We start from the raw sequence: 24,819 nt of genomic DNA, 5'->3' as shown, positions 1-24,819 counted from the left end.
TGGGGTCAAATTCTCACCTCCTTAACTGTGCTGCCTTTCTGATTATTTTTTCCTTGTTCTCTTTCCTCACCATGCCTCTGTTGGAACCTTTAAATTAGCACCTGCTACAGGCTCCCGCGTATTAGAGCTCCTTGGGGGTGCATCCTGGAGTTTTGGAGAGAAGAGGTACCATCACGTGTTTCCATCTGTTTTGGTCGCTGGGCCCGGAGCTGTGCTGGGCCCGTCGCAGTACTCCGTGTATGTTTGTAGATTTGACTGAAGCATCTTATAGCACAAATGCCACCAGGTTAGGCTTTGTACAAAGAACACTCCCCGGGCTCTTCCTATTTATTTAATCAAGTTTTTTGTTTTAAACCACAAGGCAACTTGGCTTGTTTCCTGGATGGAAATCAACTTCCTCACCTGACCCACTTTCCCATCACTGGCCTTAGCGCTCCCCCCAGAGGCGCCAGGGAGGAAAAAGTAGAGCCACAGACTCTTGTTGCCACAGACTGGTTTTTTCACCAAGGGTGCCATGCATAGTCCGTTCTTCCAGCTTTTCAGGATAGACCTGAAGAGGGGTCCGAGCAAAGACAGTTAAAAGCACATTTTGCATATTTCTGCCTTTCCCTGTAATCCAGAGGAAAGCTGCAGAAAGGCCTACTTTTTTCCTGACAAGCCTGGTTAATAGATGAAACTCTGGCTGTTTTCAGGTGGGTGGTAGGGAATTGCATTACAGAGTACTACACACACTCACACAAAGAATCACCAGTGACAGGTAATACCCTGGAGAGATAACGAGGGGGAGGCGTAAGAGTCCACGAAAGGCGGTCATGCTTCACCTCTGAGTCCTGAGTGCCTCTCCTCCAGCCTCCTGGGCTGTGGGAGTAGTATGTGCAAAGAGCAGGGGTGGGAGGAAAACGGAGGGCAGGATTAAATTATGAAATGTGTTTTATTCAAGATGGGGACTTGGAAGTTTTTAATTTTAATTTTTAAAGATTTTATTTATTTATTCATGAGAGACACAGAGAGAGAGGCAGAGACACAGGCAGAGGGAGAAGCAGGCAGGGAGCCCGATGAGGGACTTGATCCCAGGACCCCGGGATCATGCCCTGAGCCAAAGGCAAATGCTCAACCACTGAGCTACCCAGGCATTCCAGACTGGAATTTATTTTAAAATGGCCCAGTAAATTCACTGGGATGTATGGTATTATGAATAAATGCACCTTGGACTGTCTCACATGTGGCTGTCCCGAGAATGCCACCTCCTTTCTCTCCTGCTCCAGGATAGTATAAAGAGGGTGGAGAAGTTTAAGACGATGTCTTGAGCGCTGAAGCCCAGGAACCAATATGCACTATTGCAAAAGAGCAATAGCAAAAGAGCTATGTTTTCTTTTTTTTTTTTTAATATTTTATTTGTTTATTTGAGAGAGATTGAGAGCATGAGGAGGGGCAGAGGGAGAAGGAGAAGTAGACTCTGCTGAGCCGGGAGCCGAACTCGGGATTAGATCCCAGGACCTGGGATCATGACCTGAGCTGAAGGGAGATGCTTAACCGACTGAGCCACCACCTGCCCCTAGAGCTACTCCTGCAACTATTTTCCAAACTAAATACTGATTCCAGTTATTACATCTGTTAATCTCCCTAAAGAGTCAGTCTGCCCCTTGGGAAACAGCACCGGGGGTCAAATTCTAGTTAGCATGTTCTCCTCTTCCCCATGTGGGGTCCATCAGCCAGCTTGGCCCTGCCCTACTCATCTGCGTTCAGAGACGTCAGACCGAGTGCCTGACCCTTGCTCAGATATTAGCTAAAATAGTGACTATGAGAGATTGCAGGTAAGGGCATTTTCAACTTATTAGGAGACACTGGAGAATGAACACCCTCTGAGACTCTAAAGAAATAGGATTTCTGGCTTATTAGCATATGCTCCTGTGTGAAACTCTCAAGTGAGAGAGTTTGTCTGGGGGTCCTCGTAAAGGACCACCTAAGGCCTGGAGAGTTCTGGGTAAAGTTTGATGCTGGTGACCATGATCACCACGAAAGAGAATTGGTTTTAATCTTTAGTCAGCAGGTAGACTGATAAGGAAACAGGGAGTATCGTACAATTCAGGCATTGAGATGCTAAGGATATGATCGAAGAGCTGTGGGCTTAAAGATTTGCTAGGAATATGTCAGGTGAGGAAGCAGAACAAGGGTATCCGAGCTGGAAGGACCCATTGGATGGCAAAGAGCATGGGGCAGGGGTCTGGATGTGCGTGTGCGTATGCGCGTGCAGTGTGTGTGTGTGTGTGTGTGTGTGTGTGTGTGTGTGTGGTACATATGGCGGCAGTGTTGGGGGGTAGGTACTAGGAAATGGATGTGTGCTTGAGGAACAGGGTTGAACAGATGAGGTTGGGAGATGGGTTGGCAGGAGGTAGACTGGAAAATTAAAACATACTTTTTGGCAATACCATGGGTGTTGAGAATGTGAATATTTGGTCAGGCAAGAAGGTCAGTGGTTGCGAATCACTTTCTTGATTAAAACAAATCTGTCCGGGCTTCTCGTTGTCCATAGGATAAACAACCTGGTTTCAATTCAAGTCCCTTTACCTGAGGCCCCTTTACTTATCTCCACTCTATCCTGTTCAGCTCCACTCAGCTCACCCCCTGCTCCCACCTCACTATCCTCGGGCTCTAAACTCATGGCACACGCCAGGCTCCCTGATGAAATGCCCTTTGCATTTATACAACAGACACAGCAATAGCATGAGTATGAGTATACCTGATGCATTTGGAGGAACCCACCGCGCTGTAGAAGAAACAACTAATTCATCCTGGAGAGCCCTACACACGTCTCTATCCATCCCCCCTCCGCCGATCTACAGCTCTTTGTACCTTAAGATAAACTGTGCAGAACTATTAGGTATAGAAATTAGCCGGTGGCTAGCTAAATCCAGTTGTTCCTCAGGTCAGTGATTCTCTGTTACTGTTAGAGCCTGGGGAGGCTTTAACCCAATCTCCTAATACATTTGATTATCCTAAGTCTGATACTAATAATATACTAATATGACCACAGATATGTATACAAATAAGCTCTTTTTAAAATATTTTATTTATTTATTTAACAGAGAGAGAGAGGGCGAGCACAAGCAGGGGGAGTGACAGAGGGAGAGGGAGAAGCAGGCTCCCCACTGAGCAGGGAACCCTATGTGGGGCTCAAGATCAGGACCCTGGAATCATGACCTCAGCTGAAGGCGGATGCTTAATCGACTGAGCCACCCAGGTGCTCGAATAAGCTCTTAATCGTACGTGATTATCATGATATCCCAAGACTTATTTGCCTCCGACAGTTGAATCTCTGCAATGCCAGTGTCATACGGTGTAGCGTGATTTGAGTTCCTGGTCGTGACACGATTCGATTTCATGGCAGAGCAAATACACAGGTATTAGCTCTGCCTTCCCAACAGAACTGAGCCTCGTCCCATGTTAGAGGCTGAATTGTGTTCCCCTAAGAGATAAGTGGAGCTCTACCATCTGGAACCTGTGAATGTGAGCTGATTTGGGAATAGGAGATGAAATTACTGAAGACGAGGTCACAGTGGGGTAGACTGGCCCCTGATCCAATACGCTCCGTGTCCTTGTTTTTTTGTTTTTAATTTTTTTAAAAGATTTTATTTATCCATGAGAGACACAGAGAGATGCAGAGAGGCAGAGACCCAGGCAGAGGGAGAAGCAGGCTCCATGCAGGGAGCCCGACGTGGGACCCGATCCCCGGTCTCCAGGATCATGGCCTGGGCCAAAGGTGGTGCTAAACCGCTGAGCCTCCCGGGGTGTCCCCGTGTCCTTGGGAGAGGAAGAGAAGAAGAGGCCCACAGGGAAGGCGGCAGGTGAAGGCCCATGTGAGGAGGAGGCAGAGACTGGGGAGATGGGCCACATGCCACGGGGTGCCCGGGGGCTTCCAGAAGCTGGAAGAGAAAGGAAGGATTCTTCCCTAGAGCCTCTAGAGAGAGAAATCAAGCGCCCTCCTGACACCTTGATTTCAAGCGTCTAGGTTCTAGAACTGTGGGAGGATCAATTTCTGTTGTTTTAAGACATCCAGGGGCACAGTAGTTGGTTGCCGCAGCGCTAGGAAACGAATGCACCCGTGAATCACATGTTATTATGCCAAGCATCACGCCGTTGCGTCATGATTCACTCATGGCTGGGTTCCAAGTCGGCTGGGGACACAGCCACTCACCCCGTCTCAGCTCACAAGCTGGTCCCCGACTGGCTCCCCTGGGGCGCTGTCACACAGCAGAGCCCACCTCCCTCCTACAGTGAGGGCGAGGCCGGTGTGCAGAAGAGCTCCCACCCTGCTACCTGCACCACAGCGCCTGTTCTGAGGTTGGGGGGGGGCGCGGCAAGGGTGGTCATGGTGCCTTGATGGAAATCACAGGTGCCCCCAGAGGACGCCTGCAGGTTTGGAGGGTCTGTAAGATGCCCACAAGGTGCCCTAGAGCCTCAGTGTCTAGGATGGGTCATTGCCCTGGGGCTACTTGGTTTCTGTTCTGTATGGAAATAGTCAAGAGACCCCAATGATTCTGGCAGTATCCAGCATTATTATTATTATTATTATTAATTATTATTTTATTTTTAATATTTTATTGATTTATTCATGAGAGACACACAGAGAGAGGGGGCAGAGACACAGGCAGAGGGAGAAGCAGGCTCCCTGCAGAGAGCCCCACGCGGGACTCGATCCCGGGACCCTGGGGTCATGCCTTGGGTCGAAGGCAGGTGCTCAACTGCTGAGCCACCCGGGCATCCCTAACCCGCCTGCACTCTGCTGCCACTTACAGCTGCCACCGTATACCGATGACCCGAGTACAGTTAGAACAGATGCTTTGTAGCCCCAAAACGTTGGGTCCTCCTTACTGCGAGGAGATGGGTGCTAGTCCCCCGTGGATAACTCACCTGTGACATCCCCTCCCGGCCTTGCGAGAGTTGGCGTCACAGGCCAAAGCTGGATTCCCCCCGGGGACACACGCTTGTCGTCGTGTCCTGTGAGGGCTTCCATCTGAAGATGGGCAGCGCTGCGGCCGGGCACACGCGGGGGATCACGTGTCCCTTGTCCTCGCCTGTCCCTCGAAAATAGTCATCTTCTCGAGGAGAATAAATATTTCACCCCAAATTGATCACGTAACGCGGTATTGGGGTCAAGGTGAGTCACTGGATTCCGAATCCATTCAGCTGTCTGCTCTGCCCTGTTCATCAGTTTCATGTTTTTAAGACGATTCTCATTGACTCGTGCTTCTTTCCCAGAGGTTCTGGCCTTGTATTTTATGACACCAGACGGGGACACTAATCACACCTTAGACCCCACGGTGCTGGAGCGGAGACTGGTACTGACAGGTGTGGCGGTTACCCATGCATCTGCTGCCCGGTTGCGACTTGAAGGGGATGCCACGGTCACTGCTCGGAGTGACAGCGAATGGGCTCCGTAAATTTAATTTAGAGGAGTTATAACTGGATCATCCAGAAATCTATTACACAAGCTTCTTGTATTTTTGACAAAGCCCAAGGCAGGCTTCTAGCAAGATCTGTGATGGAAACCAGGAGCATTTTCTTTACAGCGAGGTACATCATAGGCGACACCTGCCCGCTGGCCCAGCTTCAGCAGCGTCACCAGCGGGAGCGCTGCTCTGGTTCCACGTGACACGGGTTAAAAATCATTATTTTGCAATGAATGTCTGCTATGCCATCCGTGAATCAGAAGTCGGGCTTTGGGCAAAGTCATCTGCAGGTCAGTCCAGACTCGGAATGGTTTATTTGAAATCACGCATGGGGGCACCCGGGTGGCTCAGCGGTGGAGCGTCTGCCTGGGGCCCAGGGCATGATCTCGGGGTCCTGGGATCGAGTCCAGCATCAGGCTCCCTGCAGGGGACACACTGGTCTACATGTGAGGGTATTTTGTACATAGGATTAACAATCATAGTCAGTTGACTGTAAGTAAAGGAGATTAGCTGCCATAATGTGGGTGGGCCTCACCTAATCAGCTGGAGGCCTTAAGAACAAAACCTGAGGGTTCCGGAAGAAGGAATCCTACCTCAGCACTATAAGCAGAGGACTCCTACCTGGGATTCCAACCAGCCAGCCTGCCCTCTGGATTTTGGCTTTACCACAATCACTAGAGCCAATTATTTTATTTTATTTATTTATTTTTTTAAAGATTTATTTATTTACTCATTCAGAGAGAGTGAGAGAGAGGCAGAGACACAGGCAGAGGGAGAAGCAGGCTCCATGCAGGAAGCCCGACGTGAGGCGGCGCTAAACCGCTGCCCTAGAGCCAATTGTTTTAAATAAATCTCTCTCTTGCTCCCATTGAAGCTGTTTCTCTAGAGAATCTTGACAGATACACTCCGAAAACCTTCAAGTCGTGGCTTTTGAGTCTCTCCTGCTTAGAATTTAGGGTCACACATTGGGTAGTGTCTTCTTCCTCTCTCCTTCCAGGCACATTGACTCTCTAAGTTCCAAGCTCACTGTGACCTCAGGGCCTTTGCACCTCGTCTAGAACGAGGCCCCCTTTCATCTTTGCCAGACTAATTACTCTTCAGTTCTCAGCTTCACAGTCGCCTCTGTGGAGAAGTTCCCTCCTCACCGCCAGTTGGAAGCAGCCACCCAGTCACACTGTCACATCACCCTATTACAATGATTTACAATCAATCCTCTGCCTAAAAGGTATCATTTGTCCCACATTATTAATTTGCTTATTTTCTTTCTCCTCCCCCTAGAATCTAAGTTTCCTGAGAGCAGGGATGTGTCTGTCTCGTTCTCCAGAGAATCCTTAGCATCTGGAATAGTGCCAGGTGCATAGGGGGTAGTCAACATTTGATAGATGAGCTGATTCCAGAATTTTGATTCCCTTTAAAATCCATATGGTGAGCTCATTATTGAAATAATTTCAATTAGTTTTGGAAGATTATCATGTGCTGTTGGTTTTTTTTTTTTTTTTTTTTGGCCTGGAACAATTCTAACTACACTCTAAGGTATGTTTTCCCTGATTTGTCCTAAATATGTGCCTTCTTCCTGGCTTCAGAGGGTGCTCCGGGTCCTGATACGCTGGCTCACAGGCAGGGACCTCACATTTACCCTCTGCATCATTCATGACTGAGGAGCTTGCCCTTGTGTCCCATGTGTCATCTTCCTAGACCTGAGAATTTTATCTTCCAAATTTCGATTTGTGAACACAAAAGAAATTCATCATTTTCATCATCTTGGCCTTTTTCATGCCTGCCATGTCTTAGTTTAAATTTCATAACTGGGCAGCCCCGGTGGCTCAGCGGTTTAGCGCCGCCTTCAGCCCAGGGCGTGATCCTGGAGACCAGGGATCGAGTCCCGCGTCGGGCTCCCTGCATGGAGCCTGCTTCTCCCTCTGCCTGGGTCTCTGCCTTTCTCTCTCTCTGTGTGTCTCTAAAGAATAAATAAATAAAATCTTTAAAAAAATAAATTTCAGAACTAAGAAGTGAATTTCTCCTTCTTAGAAGAAATGATTGTCTCACGCTTTAAGGTCAGGGGATTTAAAAAAATGTTGGAATCATTCCTTTGGTGAAGACACGGCCTACGTTTTCTTTACTTACCCTGTCCCAAGAGATTTTACTTACCATACACCCAGCGGATGAATCAGAAATTAATGGAAAGACCATGCAAATGTGATCCAGGTAGAAAGATTGTATTCCCTTCCTGGTCCTCTATAGGCGTGCTGGGTGTGTTTGTGAGGGTCGGGGAGGGTTGTGGTAGAGAGGGACCATCAGGCACAAGGATTGTTTAGCTCAGGCTTCACTGAATTCATGGTTTTCAGAGTGACCGAGGATGAGTGTGACCTAATGATGACTCATAAACCACTTGTCAAGCGTTCACTTTCTGCACGGGTTCACCCAACCCCTTTCTCAAAAGATACCACAATTATTTCCTCTTTTCTGTGTTCTGGTAGGCCCATCCCGCCACGTCATGGTTGACAAAGAGCAAAATCTCCCCCTGCAATTCTCCTTTCAGCCTCCTCTGCTTCTCTATCCCCCATTCGTTCAGAAGATCCTGCCTTGGGCCAAATGAAGTCACTGTCCTCCTAAAAATTACGGATCTCCTCATTTACCAGGAATGGAGGTAAACCTGCTGTGGCTCGCACATTCTTGGTGGCGATGCTAAGGCCCCAAATGCCTGCTCACCCTTTTGAAATTTGTTGTGAGTTTTCATAAGTACTGGCTTTCTTTACTCAGGGGACCTGTTAGCATTTCCCTCCACCTGTTGGGTCACACCTGTGAAGCAGGATCATTACCAAGAACCTTACGGCGTAACTTCCTAGAAGACTTCAGCGTCCTGGCCATAGGCCGGCCTTGAGAACTACTAAAGAGCAGAGAGGTTGGGCTTTTAACTGGACTCCTCATACTTATTTCGTGTACATTTAAATGCCCTGAGAATTGATTAAAAGGAAATGGCTTCCAACGTTAACTGAAGACCAGCAAGTGGGAGTAATAACTAAGGGCCCCGGCACTTAATGCATGGGGAGCGCATTCAGAAAGACGCACACCTCCGGACACGCTGTAAACCTCTGATGTCTAGTTGACTGGCCTGAATCCATTTGTCCATTATCCTGGCATTCCTCCCTCAGTCCAGACAAGGCTCAGAATGTATTCTGAACATCACTTAACTCTGCCCGCATTTTTATCAAGCTCTGTGTAAATTAATCCAAAACACGAAGCCAATATCCGTCACGCTACTTTAGGAAGGCAGGGAGAGGGGTGTATGTGTGTGTGTGTGTGTGGCCAGAGGAGATTCACGATGGATGAAGGTTCATCCATTGAAGACCCGTCCGTGAGGGGTGACTGCGTCTGCAACTTTGGGGAACCGATGTATATTTCAGTGCTTGGAAATATACACTCGAGGTTGAAAATTGCTTCCAAGAGAACCAAGCGGAACAAACCACCAAAGATCACTTTTTAGGATAATTAAAACTATTTTGGATTTTTTATTTATCAATCTGGTTTCTAATATAATTTCAGTTAAATGAAAGACATTCACAAAGAATATTAGGCATACATACATAGTTTCCTTCTTTCATTCTATTTTACATGCTGTTGCTTTTAGAGAGTGAACTTTTGTGTCATTTCACAGGGTGGAATCCTAATTGACTTTACAGAAAGAATACTTAGCCCAGCTTTTCAGAACCCTGACCTCCGCAGTCACCATGCTCACTGAAAAAAATGTAAAAACCCAACCGAACTTAAGAATCAGTAGCATCTGAAAGGTTTCTTGGCCTACTCAAGAGGATGTCTTCATAGCCATGTCAGAAGCCAGCAGCTGCTGTTTAAAATAAACCGAGACTTGGAAATGTTGCAGACCGTCTGCGTAGACCTGCTCTTAAAGCACATTTCCATCTGGAAAGTGAACTTGTATGTGCGCATTGGATATTAATTCCTGCATGCTCAGGTATCTTTCCCACCTTCTGCCAGTCTTTGCTCCACGGGAGATGATCCACTTTTTAGCATGGTTTCACTATTTCTTCGACAATGAATTTTGCATACCACTGGTATCCGGAAAATACCGCTGTGAAAGAAATCTATTCTAAAGTTATCAACATTATCATGCAGGGTATGTGTAGTGTAGGCACAGTGCCGCTAGGCTACGTGAAAAAATCAAATTTGTTTCTCATGTTGTCTTATGTATAAGCCAGCCCAGTGGTACTGGGGCCATGTGTGAGCCCTGAGTCACATCTGGGTGGGAACTTAGGACTTTGTGCAGGTGAAGTTCTGATTTCTCTGGCCTTTGGCTGGTGCATCTCCCAGGGTTGACAGGTTAGCTCTCAGACAGTCCAGCTGATTAATAATTTAGCAGTTGTACAGCAATGCCTCCTAACCCTGCACACTCCTGGATGTGGCCACATTGTTTCTATGGTGTGACAGAACCACAGGCCAGGAAGTAAGTCTTCCAGTAGGCTCCGTTGACTTGGGCCTTTGTATGTGGGTGTCACAGTGTGCTGCAGTCAAGAGCCAATGGCACCTCCCAGTTGTCCTATTAAGTAGGCAAAAGAGCTGTATTTTAAACATGGGGCAAAGAGGGACCGAGATTCAGCGGCTTGACCAAGATCACATAGCAAGTCAGGGAGAGAGAAGGGATTAGGACTCTCTCCGCTGATTCTCAGGGCCCACTCTCACCACAACATCACTTTAAACATGGCACCCATTGGTTTTAGCCCAAATCAGCTAGACGCGCTGCTTGTTTCCCCTCTGTTTCAACAGGGGTTGGTTCCACTGCCACTAGTAATTTAGGACCTATTTTTGGCCGGTTAACTGGAATTCAATTTAATAGTAACTGCCGCCTCTCTTTTTGAAAACTGCTTGACAAGATGATGAAGAGGAAACAATATTAAGGGGTTTCAATCAGGTGCTAATTGTTTGGAGGCACAGAGAGACCATTAGTGTTTACACTACACAAGAAAGGAGAGGGAGAAAAAGAGCAAGTGGGAGGAGGGAAGAGAACAGATCCTGTTACAGAAGGAAATAAAAGTTTCTTCTGGACAAATGCTGACAGCGCGTTTTCATATCTGGCAGCTACTTTGTCTTTCGGTGCTTCCTACAGCTATGTCTGGGTACCCAGCTTTCTGGTGGCATCTGGGGGCTGCTCCAAGGACATTCAGCAATAATATAAGATCTACTCTTTGGCTCATGCCAATTCTTTTTCCTATGCCTCTGAGGCCCTGCTCCTGGTGGTGAAGGATGCTTGTTGAGCAAATGCAGGGCAACAGGAGATTGTCCACTAGAGGCACTCCAAACCCTTCTTCTTAATAAAAACGTCTATAGAACAAGTCTCTCTCTCTTTCTCTCTTTTTGAGCAGTTGGTTGAAAGTCACAAGGGCAAACATAGCCTTCTGGATTATGAAGGGTCAGAGAAGAATTTGCCAATACAACTTCTCACCTCCTGAGCTACCTTCCTTGTGCTCTAGGGAATCCGTTACTTTGAGTGCTGAGAATGGCACCCATCTTGCTTTCAAAGTCCTGCTCCTACCTTCTCAAAACACAGATGCTTGCCTTAACCACAGAGGATGTTTCCAGCACAAACCACCCTAAGTCAAGCCATTAGCTTTCCCTGGAACGTTAGAGCAGCCTCTTGCTTCTAAGAGTTTTTCCTTTTGTTTTTGCTTAGTCTGTTCTTATTATTTAAAGAGGCTACCGTCAGCCTCTTTGTACTTGATTGATAATGTACTGGGCTAGAAGAGGTCAAGATTGTGCGGGATGTGATCGACAAAGCAAGATCAGACACTGAGCTTGGGTCAGTGTCCTGAATTTTCAAGGGAAGGAGCTGGAAAAATAAAGAGATGCTTCCTTATCTTCACATAAATTACTTACCATTAAGAATGTGCTGGATGCCTTCATAGATCCATTTAGGACTTTTGGTGAAGACTATAATTCCAAAGAGAAGCCGAAGATTTCCAGCGCTCCCTTGGCACTTAACTAAGTTACTTAATACCTCATCCACCTTCTGGTGTCTTGTCTACTGGCTGGACTGTAGCCCCCTTGAAGGGCAGAGACTGTGTCATATCCTATGTCTTAATGACAGTGACACAGGAGACTCACTGATCCCTGCGGTCATTCCAGTGCCCTAGAATTTGCAAATTTAGTGAGAGATGTTTTGAGTTATACTTTTTACCTTCTGTGGCAGGAGAATGGGAAGAAGAGAGTGAAGAGAGCGGGTGAGAACGTTTTAGTGTCAGGGGCTGTTCTGGATTGTTTTAACCCCTTAATCATTTTGGGAAGAAAGGGAAAGTGCAGAGACAATGCATAAAAAAAAAATCAAGCTACCACGGGAAATGCAAGAAATAATAAATTTCCACCTGGCATTATTTGTTAGTTGTAAAAGTAAGACCTATAAAACAGGTTTGAAAAATCTGACATGTTCCTACTAAACATAATGTTTAAAAACTCCTTCTGGTAATTTGGCAATATGTGAAAGAACCCTTAATGGTAGTCCTCTCGGTTAAATAAATTGCCTTGGTTTTGAATATGTCATTTGTAATGTTCTATTGTTCTGTTTAGTCATACCACATACTTTTCATTTAACAATGTATATCATGGAATAATAACCAAGACCTTTTGAAGTTAAGGGTATTCATGATAGTGCCTGAGGTCAGCAACTGTAAAAGGGCATTAGGATTCCCTTCTGTTCTGTTCTGTTACCTTGACTCTAATGGGAATTCACAGGTTCAGTGTCTCCTCTGGAATGTGTGCTATACTGGTGCAATGTGCCACTGGCAACTCTAGATAACATTTTTCATCACCCAACAAGGTGAGATCCTTCAGTAACTTGGGCATACCGAGAATCTTGGAAAAAAAAAAAAAAAACCTAACACACTAGAACTTCCATTTCATTGAGGCACATTATCCAAAACATAGCAACAATACCTTTTAACCTCATCTAACTCCCTTCCAGGAGGAGAAGGAAAAAAGGGATCCTTTTTAATTCCTCAAAATGCTGAAGTCTGAAAAAAACATCTTCGAAGTACTGATTAAGAGCCTCAACTGTAATGATCATAAATGGTGGTCATTCTAGAAATAACTTTTGTGTAATTAAAAAAAATAAATGAAATTAGTTTTTGGATGCTCCAATAGGAGCTGTGTCCCATATGTTTGCATACAAAGTCAATTATTTTTAAATAAAAGGAGTTATTTGTTAGGATAAGTTGGTCAAGATTCCGGATTGGATTGAGGTGCGACCAAACACATGTCCGTCCTCTGAGAAGCAACAATCAGGTATCAGGTTTGTGCTGAACCTCAGGTTCAAATGTATCTACCTAAGAAATCTCTGAATTGTCGCAGTGTGTCTATTTAGGGTAGAACAGTATATGGAGTAGATGATGTGAAATATGGCAGTGTTTTCCATATGATTCAGAGGAAAGCAATGATGATAGTAACCATACTTGGCTTTATTGTGGTATGTCCATTCAGAGGACCTAGTCTGCTAGGGTTTTGTCACAGGGGCTTAAAACTAGAGATTTAAAGCAAAATAAGAAGAGCAACCTAATTGATGCATTCACTAGAAAGTGCCCATACTCTTGCTACAACTAGAAAAGAAACAGAGCAAACAAGGCATAATGTCTAGCTCTAATTCCCCACTGGGGTGCCTACACACAGACAATGTAACCGAACATGTTGCAGGTAAAGCAGAGGAGAAATCTTTTGTAACAGCTGATCACCACTCGATTATAGCTGACAGTCACAGATAATGGCTAGGTCTAAGACTACACACAAGGAACAGTATTAGATGGTAGAATTTGAGGAAAGATAAATCCAACAATCCCAGTATGAAACCACTTCCCTTGGTTCTTAATGCTTCTCTCTGTTGGTTATGTTGTTACACAACGGGTGCCATATGCTCTCTTCCTTCAGCTGCTTCAGGAGAACTCTCAGAATTGGCAGAGATTGAGGTCTCTTTGAAAACTGGCAAATGACAGGTTCTCTTTGCCCCTTCCTTTCCTTTTCCAATTTACAGGACACCAAAAGAAATACTGTATGAACACGAACTAGTTACTACGATAGCCCATTAAAAATCGACTATACGCAAAAGGAAGAGAATGCTGGAGGCCATGTGCATCAGCTTTTCTCAAGAAAAAATATCCACATTCTAAGGGCTCTTAAAAATGTAGAAAACTTGCCCTGTTACCATGGGTTTTTAGAACACCTCTAAACACACACAAAATAAGACGGTATTACCTACAAATTGCAACCATTTCTTAAACTCTAAAAGCATTTTTTGTATTATTTTGAATTGATATAGAAGGGGAAACTCATCTATAAAGAAATATTAAAAAGTAATTTTTGTGGCGATCAGTCTCCAGAATTTTCTGTTGCTTGCCTCCCCCAATTTGTGCTGATATTTTAAGGATGTGCTCAAGAGTATGAAGTAGGGTGCTTCTGTCTCTTTCCCTCCTCCCTAGTGACTAGCTCCTCCCTCTCCCAGAGCCAAATAGCCACCCCTCAGATGAGCCATTCCTTTTTGCTCTCATCAATGGTCTCTGTGAAATTGGGGTCGTTGTTCATGATGGCAGCATCCGCGCTCTCTGCTGACTCTGCTCCCTTTGCTTCGTTGGTGTGGTAGGTGCCCTTGTGGCGGAACATGTAGCGGATGAGGAAAACCAAGGTGCAGAGAATGGTGAAAATCACCACAGCAATGACACCTGGTGGAGACAGAAGGACTGGAGATTAAACAGACCTTATAGTCATCATCCCTCCAACACTGCTTTCCCCGCAGAGTACACGGTTCTCTCAAACACCACCCTCCCCCATACAAAACCACAAAACTCCAAAACAATGGCAATAAAAATGGACAAGACTGAAGGGAAATTAGACCAATTCACAATTATATGTGGAGATTTTAATGCTCTTCTCTCAGAAATTGATAGTTAAACAGAAGAGGAGGAAATACTGCTTAATTCATTTTTTATAAGGCCAGCATTATCCTGATACCAAAACCAGACAAACACATCCCAAGAAAACAAAACTACAGAGCAATAGTCCTCTTTAACAAAATTTTAGCAAATCAAGTCGAGCAATGTGTGGAAAAGAATATATTATGGTGAAGTGGTGTGAATTCTAGGAACAAAAGATCAGTTTAACATTAAAAAAATAAAGTGATGGGGCAGCCCGGGTGGCTCAGTGGTTTAGCGCCACCTTCAGCCCAGGGCCTGATCCTGGGGTCCCAGGATCGAGTCCCGCGACGGGTTCCCTGCATGGAGCCTGCTTTTCCCTCTGCCTGTGTCTCGACGCCCCCCTTTCTCTCTCTCTCCCTGTGTGTCTGATGAATAAATAAATAAAATCTTAAAAAAAAAATAAAGTGATGTAATTTACCACATTAAAGAAATACAGGAGAAAAAGCATAGGACAAACTTCAACCTCTATTCATTATGAAGCTTCTCAGAAAGATCAATAGAAAGGAACTTTCTCAACCTGATAAAGGGCATCTATGAGAAACCTAGAGTTAATATCTTACTCAATATTAAAAGAATAAACATATTTTCTCTAAAATATGGAACGATGGAAGAATGTCAACTCTCTTAAAGTACTGGAAGACATGCCCAGTGCAATAAAACAAATACAATAGAAATAAAAAGTGCAGATTGAGAAGAAGGAAAAATTTTCTTTATTCTCAGGTGACACGATTATCTATGTAGAAAATCCTAAGAAATATGTTAAAAAAAAAAAGTTTTTAGAACTGACAGTAAATTTAACAAGGTCACAGGATAGAACATCAATATATAAAAATCAATTGTGTTTTTATATACTAGCAAGAAATACTTGGAAAATATTAAAAATAATAAGGTAATAAAAAATTTTAAAGTAATAAAATTATGCCATTTATAATAAAACAAGCTGAACAGAGTTGTTCAAGGCTGTGTACTCAAAACCATAAAACTAACTGAGAGAAATTAAAGATGTCAACAAATGGATGGATAGACCATATTTAAGAACTGAGGTACCCAATATTTTTAGATGACCATTTATAGATCTAATGCAATTCCAATGAAAATTCCAGCAATTTTTTTAATAGAAATGTATAAGTTGATTCTAAATTTTATATTGCAATGCAAAGGACCTAGAATAGCCAATATAATTTTGAAAAACAAAAAAGAAGTAACTGGAGAATGTATGTTGCCATCTCTAGACTTAATATATTAAGGTAAAACAATAAAGCAAGCATGATACTGGGTAAAGAAATATGTTATATATTATATACATATCTCCATAAAATAGGATAGAGTCCAGAAAACAGACAGACACATATATGGTCCATTGATTTTTGGCAAAAGTGCTAAGGAAATTTGGAAAATATAGTCTTTTCAAGAAATGGTCTTGGAATAACTAGATATTCATTTGGGAAATAATGGTTTTGGCCTTTATCCCACGTTATGTACTGGTGCTAATCCAAAGTGATTATAGACTCAGTAACAGAAACCAAAGCTATAAAGTTCTAGAAGAAAACATAGGAGAAAATCTTCACAACTTTGAGCAGGCATATTTTTAAGATAAAATTTTTAAAAAATCACAAACTATAAAAAGATTTGAAAAATTGGACTTGATCAAAATTTAAATCTCTTGCTTTTAAAAAAACACCACTAAGAAAATGAAAAGGCATGTCACAGACTGGGAGAAAATATTTATAATACATATGTCTGAAAAGGACTATTTAGATTATAAAAAAACGTTATAACTCAAAAGAAATCAAACAATCCAGTTAAAATAGGGTGAAAGAGTTTGAAACAGGCACTTCACAAAAGATCTGCAGAAGGCAACAAGCGCATGAAAGGATGCTCAAAAGGTTAGTCATCAGATAATTGCACACTAAAACCACAATGAGGCACCACTACTCATCCATAGAGCGGCTAAAATTAAGAAGACTGAAAATACCAAGTGCTGATAAGATTGTGGAGCAAACCTGATCTCTTAGATATTAATTATGAGGATATAAAGAGGTTCAACCATTTCAGAAACCTGCATGGCAATTTCTTACAAAGTTTAATATCCATTTTTTTCTGGAACACCCAGCAACTGCACTCCTAGGGATTACCAAAAAGAAATGAAAACTTATGTTCACATAAGACTTCAACAAGAATATCCATAGCAACTTTATTCAAAATAGCTCAAATCTGGAAACAAACTAAACAGCAACAGGCAAGTAGATAAAACAAATCATAGTACGTTCATAAAAAAGAATACAAGTCGGCAATAAAACACACTATTGATGCACGCAGCAATGTGGATAGATCTCAGAAACACTATGTTGAGCAAAAGAAGGAAGTCACAACAGATGACATCTATATGATTCCATTTGTATGTCATTCTAAACGAAATAAAAGTAATCTGCATGGCAAAGAGCCAATCCGAGGTTAACCTTGGTTGGGGATGGAGTGGGGGAAAGGATGGATTCTCAAAGGACACAGAGCTTTCTGTGGATGGAAATGTTCTATATCTTGATTGTGGTGGTGGTTATGGGTGTGTCATTGACCCGTTCCATTTGAGTAAGTGCATATTATACTTCAATAAAGTTGACCTTAAAAAAGCAAAGCAAAGCAAAACAAAACAAAACAAAACAAAACAAAACAAAACAAAACAAAACAAAAAAACAATGAGGATAGGGACCTTGATAAAATTATGCCACAACTTTGGACAATGTGATTTAAGCAGCATTTTGAATGTAATCTAGTTTTATAGTCACATATATTTCTTAGATATGGGATTTTTCTAGGGATTTTTCAATCCCTAGATGTTCCAGAAAGTGGATATTAAACTTTGTAAGAAATTGCCATGCAGGTTTCTCCACGTGGAAAAGAAACATACTGGCTAAGCCAAGGGGATGGGCTAGGTTTAAAGTCCTTGATATGTTTATGATATTGGCTACACTCAGACGTTCAGGAAACATCTTTATAAACTAAGAGAGAAGGTGCAGGCAGAGAAGAAGGCAGTGGGCAACAGGGCTCTCAATACTGACCCAGATAGGAGGGACTGTGTTAGGAGAGTTAAATCATTCTGCAGCTGTCCATGGTGAGAAAGAAGGTGGGAATACTTTAGATACTCTGGCTTATTAATTTTCTGATGAGTTTTATTAAGACAACTGAAACCAGACCAGCATAAGCTATCCTGAGCCATTTGGGAGGTAAGGGAATCAGAATGAAAAAGAGAGGTGATGTCCTACCTGCCTGCTCTGGTGCTGGCTAGCTCAGCACCACCTCCTCTTTTTTATAGTTCAGCATTAATAAGCAGGCAGATTGCATTCATCACAGTGTCTTCACATCCATATGTCACAATCTTAAGTCATACTTAAATAGCAAAATGAATCAAGTAAAAATCTAGATGACTGGTTGTTTTTTTTTTTTTTAGACTATGATTTTATTGAAAATTATTACTTTCCACAGGTAAGTAGCTACAAGAAAGCCTGTTCTATACATCACCCACCTCCAATGATAGCCGAGTTTCTGTTGACTCCATTTCTTATAGCTTGGCCTTGTCCTGGATTATATGGAAAATCAGCACTGGCTGCAGAGGAAGAAATGAAAAAGTCAAGTAAGTGTAAGAGTCAAGGACACCATAATCCCCCAGAATGTGATGCATATATATATATATTTTTTTAAGTAGGCTCCACACCCAACATGGGGCTTGAACTCACAATCCTTAGACCAAGAGTGAGATGCTCTACTAACTGAGTCTGCCAGGGACCCTGATGCATATTTCTTCATATAACTCTTCAACACTTCCTGTTTTCCCAGATGAGATCTCTGTTTCAGACAGACCCATCTTATTATTGTTTCCACAAGATCACAGCACCTCCACCCCCAATTTTTGCTGTTCTCCCTCCATGAGGCCCAGAGAAACATTATAAATCCTTTGGAGGAATATTAGAGAATCTTAGAACAATCTGAACCAGCCTACTCCAGCTCCACTGACAGGCAGGCTTATGTGCTAGAATATTTTTTCTTATGTTTGGCTGAAATCTGCCTCCTACTCACTTTTATCCCATGCACAACTGGCAACATTGACTGTTTTTTCAGGGGTTTTTATTTTTTTTTATTTTTTTATTTTTTTAATTTATTTTTTTAAATTTTTATTTATTTATGATAGTCACACAGAGAGAGAGAGAGAGAAAGAGAGAAAGGGGCAGAGACATAGGCAGAGGGAGAAGCAGGCTCCATGCACCGGGAACCCGACATGGGATTCGATCCCGGGTCTCCAGGATCGCGCCCTGGGCCAAAGGCAGGCACTAAACCGCTGCGTCACCCAGGGATCCCTTCAGGGGTTTTTATAGTTTATAGCATTAGCTTAAAAAGTAATCATTTCTTTAAATTAATATTTTACATGGTTCTAATAAAACATAGTACATGTCAGGCATTTGTAAGGAGTAAAATTTCCTAAGAGTTGAGAATAATATAAACTGCCTAAGGAGATGTCTATTTCCTTCCCTATTCTAAAAAAAATAAGAACCAGTTGTATTAAATTTCAATCTTATCTAAGATAGTTTTCAAGTAGACAAAAGCCAAATAGATCCTGAAGTCTTTCTATAGGTCAGCAGAGTATCTGTCATCATCCACACAAGCCAATTCAGCTTCAGAATGATTTCACATTCGTTGGACTTCTGTTTTAGAAGTTAAGGTTTAAGGCAAATATTCCAACAGAAGCAGCTTCTCCTTCAGCAGATTACCTTAGTCTAGTCAGAACCATGGTCACTGGATGGCATCAATTAGATATTTTTTAAAAATTTAAAGCAGTTGTTTGGCACAATTCAACATGTACACACTGAGGAAACAGGTTTGTGTTACAATTCAAGGCCAAGCTCACTGAGGGCTTGGGTTTTCCAAGGCTCATCCTTAAGCTCTAGATTTCCAAGGATTCTCAGACAATGATAAAAAGTAGGTAGATCCTTTCCTCTCCTTTTCCCTAGGAAATAGGGCAACCAAATAGAGAGACCAGATTCTACTAGCAAATGTGATTTAACTCTCTTTGACTTGATATTCTTACTGAAGACCGGGAAAATTATGCTTTTCTGGACATATCATGTTCCAAATCAGCTTGGCCATCGGTGCCCTTCAGACCTGTCAATTTGAGTAAACAGACAAATGAAAGAGAACTTAACTCTGAACCCTTGGGAGTTTTCATATTACCCTAACTCCTTAACTTGTGAATATGGAAGAGACCTTTTGGTATTACGTGCTTATTTTAACTGGTCCAATCCTAAATCTAGGGAGACAGGGAAAGGGGCAGAACCAGTGTAAAGTACAGTGCAATCAGTGCCCTTCCCCTGCCCTTCAGGACTTTCTGGGGTAGACAGCATGGACCAGTATTCAAATTCCTAAGTATCAGCCCAAGAATGCAATGATCTTGCATGTACAGGCTCATCACCTGACGCTAAGGGGGATCATAAAATTATCTTGAGTGAATAAAAATGGCTTACGTAAAACAAATAATGTTTTTTAGAAACCTTGGTTTGTTCTTTAAGCCTGAGTTTTCTCTTGAGAGAAGTAGATGTGACAAATAAATTTATTCAGGCATTTGACGTATCTTTCCTGAATGCCTAATATATGTCAGGTACCATTCTAAGTGCTGGGGATACACAGTGAACAATAAAAATGATGGAAATTGTTATTAATGAGAACGTCCCATGCCCCATTGAAGAGTTTGGTTTACATAGTCAAAACACTCATCTGAGGCATGGATGTGGTTATAGCTATGACCCTATATATTTACAATAAATTGCCTAAAATTGCTTTGTAGTTGCCGTGTTGTAACTCATACACTCATAGGGCACAGTAAGATCTGGTTATCAAAGCAATAATTCCCTGACATAAACCATCCTTCTGAGATGTAATCACCCTTCTCTGGACACGATTTAGTCCACGTCCTTCTAGAAAGTCATCAAGCTTATAAGTGGCCTCACTGGGACTGGAAATCAGGCAGGATTAATTCGAGTCAATCGTCTTCCCCGTCCTCCCTTTTGAGGGCTGGGAAGAGACAGCCAGATGAGGAAGTCCCAGGGTTCAGACAGTTTAGCTCGGGCAGGTCCTATGGGAGGAGGGGCCTTTTTTAGGGGCTAGGGGAGAGAAATCTGTTTTGCCTTGGATATACTCAGTTTGAGGTGCCTATGAGACACCCAGATGGAGATATCTTCTGGACACTTGATATTTTATGAGGGGCTCATATTTCTCATCTCCTTTTGATAACCACAGAAACCTCCTCACCACTTTTAAATAATAAGAACCTTCAGAATATATTAAGCACGGAGACATAAAATTACAGCGGCAATTTTGCTATTATTCCATTGTGTGATATTCATCATACTATGAAACGGTTTGCTTTTCTACTCCGGGTGATGTGGATGGTAAAACGTGGTGCAGTTTCTCTCTGCTTCAAAACCTACTTTATGGCTTTGCATCCTGGGCCACAAAACTTGAGAGAAACACAGGTATTTAGAGATACTGATACGCTTCTCTCTGGTTCCCTCAAAGTTATTGACATAAACAGTAGTGGCAGGTGTGGATATGACCTGAGATGACCCAAGGTGAACAAGAGCTAGAAGAGAACATTGAAAAATATCCCAGGATTGCCTTTGGTATAAAATCTGAACTCCTTGGTAGGGGGGGAGAGAGAGGCCACTTTTGAGCTGAATTTCTCTCCTGCTTCTTCCCTGCCAGGACCACTTTTCCAACGCGACATTCTAGATGCTTCAGGTCAACATGTCCTTGCTCGTCCATATGGCCCTCTCACATCTGGCTGGCCTTTCCTCTCTTTGTCTACCAAATCTTGCCTTTTTCCTTAAATCTAAAACTATTCTCAGCCACTTCAGTTACATGTCCAGCACTCTTGTTAGGGGTGATCAATCTTAGTTCTCGTCACTCCTTACAAGGTAGCCATCCTCTTAAAGGCAGGGGCCAATCTTAATTATGTTTGCGGTCCCAATTACAAATAGTATAGACAAGTAGCAAGAGCAAATGAGGTATCTGTTAAAATAAAATCTGTCCATTAAGAGAGGTATGTATATAAATGTTTCTGTAGCCTCTCCTAATAATAAAGTGTCCTGGGCAGGTGTAAATTTGGAAGTCAGCTGCCTAAAGTCAACTCAACTCAACCCTTAAGGCAAGGCAGCATGCTTATTCTTCCCAATAAAGGAAATTAGCACATTGAATATAGAAATTCACTAGTGATTTCTGTGTCCACTGGTCTTTGGTTGTCATCAGAAAATGACCAGTGGAAAACCCTCAGGTACAATGGAAGTCCTTAAGAAATTCAAGGGCAGGGTTCTGTTTCTCGCATGAGCATCCTTATTTTCATGGCTTTATTTATAACTTAAGCTTGGTTGTCCTAATGCATGTGAGTCCTTACTCCCTTGAGGCAGATCTGTTTTATTCTGGCAAGCACAGCATGTGCTATTTTGATAGATTTGAAATGATTTCATTTTAATTTTCCTTTCCCCCAGGGTACCGGCATCCTCTGGGAAGCACAGGAAACATAGGGAAACACAGAAATTAAGAGACTGAAGCACATTATGAGTGAGACTGAAGCACAAAGCTCATCCGTGACACATGCTCCACTTTGGTCCATCCCACCCCCAGTGTGCTGGGAGAGCTGAGCAGTTTTAGGGGTGCTGCACTATCAAGGAACCTATATTTTGGGAAATGTCATGAGTAGGTCAAAACAGACTGGCTGGCTCAGTTGATAGAGCATGTGACTCTTGATTTTGGGGTCATGAGTTTTGAGTCCCATGTTGGGCACGGAGCCTACTTAAAAAGACAGAAAACAACAAAACAAAAATTATACACGTCCAGTAAAGTGATCAGATCTTAGAACTGGGTAAGTAAAAATATGCTTTCGTCCCCTCCCCAAAGAATAGAAAGCATGGATGTTTAAGTCTGTTTCTAAAGGTATTTGCCCTTCCCTTTGCTGCACTCTTACAAGGATTTACCGGGGAAGCAAACGACAACAGTGTAATCAGCACCTCTTAATTTGGTCACTGTGCAGGGCTGAGCATGGTGCCTGCCCTTCCCTTGCGGCAGAGACAAGCAAGGCTCTTGAGTGCCAGGAGCAAGTTGTGAACCCCGCCTGCCGGGTGGGGGCGGGGAGGCAAGGGACATCACACAAGGGCCCCGGTCACCATGTAGGTTGTTTATATGTGATGAGTAGTAAAGCTGTCAATCCTAGGATTATAAAATCAGTCATCATTTGGATAACTCTCCCTTCACGTATAAAACTCATTAGGGCCCAGATGAGCAAGTGGTTGATAGAATCAACCTGGAAGTGTTTTCCTTCCATTGAGGAGTACAAAACATAAACTTACCTGAAATTCAAATTTCAGGAACTAGCTATTTAGGGAATATAATAACAGCACTTCTTACAAGTCAGGCCCTGTTTAAGTCCTTTTCATGTATTAACTCAGGTCATCTTCGTGTTGGACCCTGAGAGGTGGGCGTATTCATCCCATTTTGGAAGGGTGAAAGCTTGTCTGAGGTCCCACGACCAGTTAAGTGGTACAGGCACGGTTCGAACCCAGGAAACTGGCTCCTGAAATGATGTGCAAAGCACCAGGCTGAACTGTTCCCGATGTTAGGAGCAGGCCTATGGATAGTGGTTCCCCGTAACTGTACATGGTCTACATTGGCTCTATCACATCATCAACACAACTGCATGGTCTTAAGGCAATGAACTAATTTAGCCCAGTTGTTTTCACTGTGGTTGGTGGCCTGCCTGGGGGAGCCAAGGGTATATAAAGGCTTCTGACTACGCTTGCCTGGGTTTAAAAGCTGAGCATAAGAGACCTTTCATCTGACAAAGGATAATTCCACATGGTGACAATAGCAGCCAACCAATGTGGTAACCTGTGAACCAACACTGTAGGACAACAGAAGACCAAATATTCCCTTGGTTCTGGATCTGAGTCCCTCATGGGCCCAGACAGCACAGAGAGAATGGTTATCACCACCACGGTAACACTTGCGAAATCGTGAAATCATGAAGAGCACTAATTGTACTTTAAAACATCACTGACGGGGATCCCTGGGTGGCTCAGCGGTTTAGCGCCTGCCTTCGGCCCATGGCGTGATCCTGGGGTCCCGGGATCGAGTCCCACGTCGGGCTCCCTGCAGGGAGCCTGCTTCTCCCTCTGCCTATGTCTCTGCCCCCCTCTCTGTGTCTCTCATGAATAAATAAATAAAATCTTCCAAAAAAAAAAAAAAACACCACTGTCAGAATATAATTTCTGATTGTGTTTATAGAATGTGAAAAATTAATAGAAGAAGTTTCCAGGCAGGTGCTTAAGCACAAATGAATGATTTAGAAGACAGTTCTACGTACAGACTATTAAAGGGAGATTTGAATTCTTTAGCCTCAACCTTCTTCCCTGTCCCATTGTGCAGGCACGGAGAGGACCAAGTAAGTAAGGCATATTTTTTTTCCTTTTAAACTACACAAGATAAATAGCTGCAGTTCTTATTTACTAAGTTTCGAAATATGTAAAATTGTAGACTTTAGGCTCAGAAAACAATCGCAAATAAAACACACATTTAAATGCATATAAAAGTAAATCGAGATTATCTAACATAAAACCCCCCAAATGAAAGGCACTAAAAGCTTCAGGTTGTCATATATCAGGGACAAAAAAATTAGATAGTAGCTGACATCTCCTAGAGAAAAAAATCGCCATGGAAACCACTTGAGCTTCGGCATCTAAAGTGATAATTTGAGATACTTGAACAAAACGGCTGCTATTAGTTATAATTTAATTTAGATTGCCACGTGATTTTTGCAGCGGGGGCTGGGCCAGATGATGTATATATGTCTTTGTTCTTCCCAGCGTCTTTGTTTCATTTCGCTTTATTCTCTCTTCCAATTTGAGCTTGGTGGCAGAAAATTATTATTTCTTTTCAAATAATTTGTTTTAGCCATTCACTACCGACTGATATTTTAGAAACCCATGACAGCAAATGGTGGCCGACTAAAATGGTGAAGATATAAGGGGACATTGTTTTATTTTCAGAGAGGCCAGGGCTGATCACATTTTCAGGAGGGAGAGATTTCTCAAGGCCACCGGGTTTTTATCCGGGCAGAGTATGGCATGTACATGAGCCTCAGTCGCATATTTCTACCTCTATACTCACTTCCGTTTTTGCAGAAAGATAACCAAGCCAGAATTTCAATTTCAAGTGGGGACGAGATTATGCATTTTGCCTTCTGACTTAAGAAGCTGAACAAGCCTTATGTTTCCAGCTTCATGAAGGAGGCAGCAAGTGGGCAGCTGCTTGCCCGGGTGTCAGAGATCCACTGACCAAAAGAGGTGAATCAGGTGACAATGCACAGAATA

General features: G+C 43.0%; 1 protein-coding gene across 6 annotated transcripts in view; it reads right to left on the bottom strand.

The window, feature by feature from the left end:
* Positions 1-8,927: 8,927 nt before the first annotated feature.
* Positions 8,928-24,819, bottom strand: part of CNTNAP2 (contactin associated protein 2) — a 1,976,111-nt gene continuing 1,960,219 nt past the window's right edge. For all 6 annotated transcript variants that reach the window (XM_072777573.1, XM_072777574.1, XM_072777575.1 and 3 more), the window contains 2 exons: positions 17,934-18,014; positions 8,928-14,161 (listed from right to left, as the gene is read on the bottom strand). In XM_072777573.1, the coding sequence (XP_072633674.1) occupies positions 13,962-14,161; positions 17,934-18,014 (281 nt within the window). In that variant the 3' untranslated portion in view covers positions 8,928-13,961. The remainder of the gene's footprint in view (positions 14,162-17,933; positions 18,015-24,819) is intronic.

This window comes from Canis lupus, chromosome 15 (assembly GCF_048164855.1).
Source record: "Canis lupus baileyi chromosome 15, mCanLup2.hap1, whole genome shotgun sequence".
NCBI classification, from domain to species: Eukaryota; Metazoa; Chordata; class Mammalia; order Carnivora; family Canidae; genus Canis; species Canis lupus.
The sequence above is the reverse complement of the archived record's forward strand: the minus strand, read 5'-3'. Positions and strand labels throughout refer to the sequence as shown.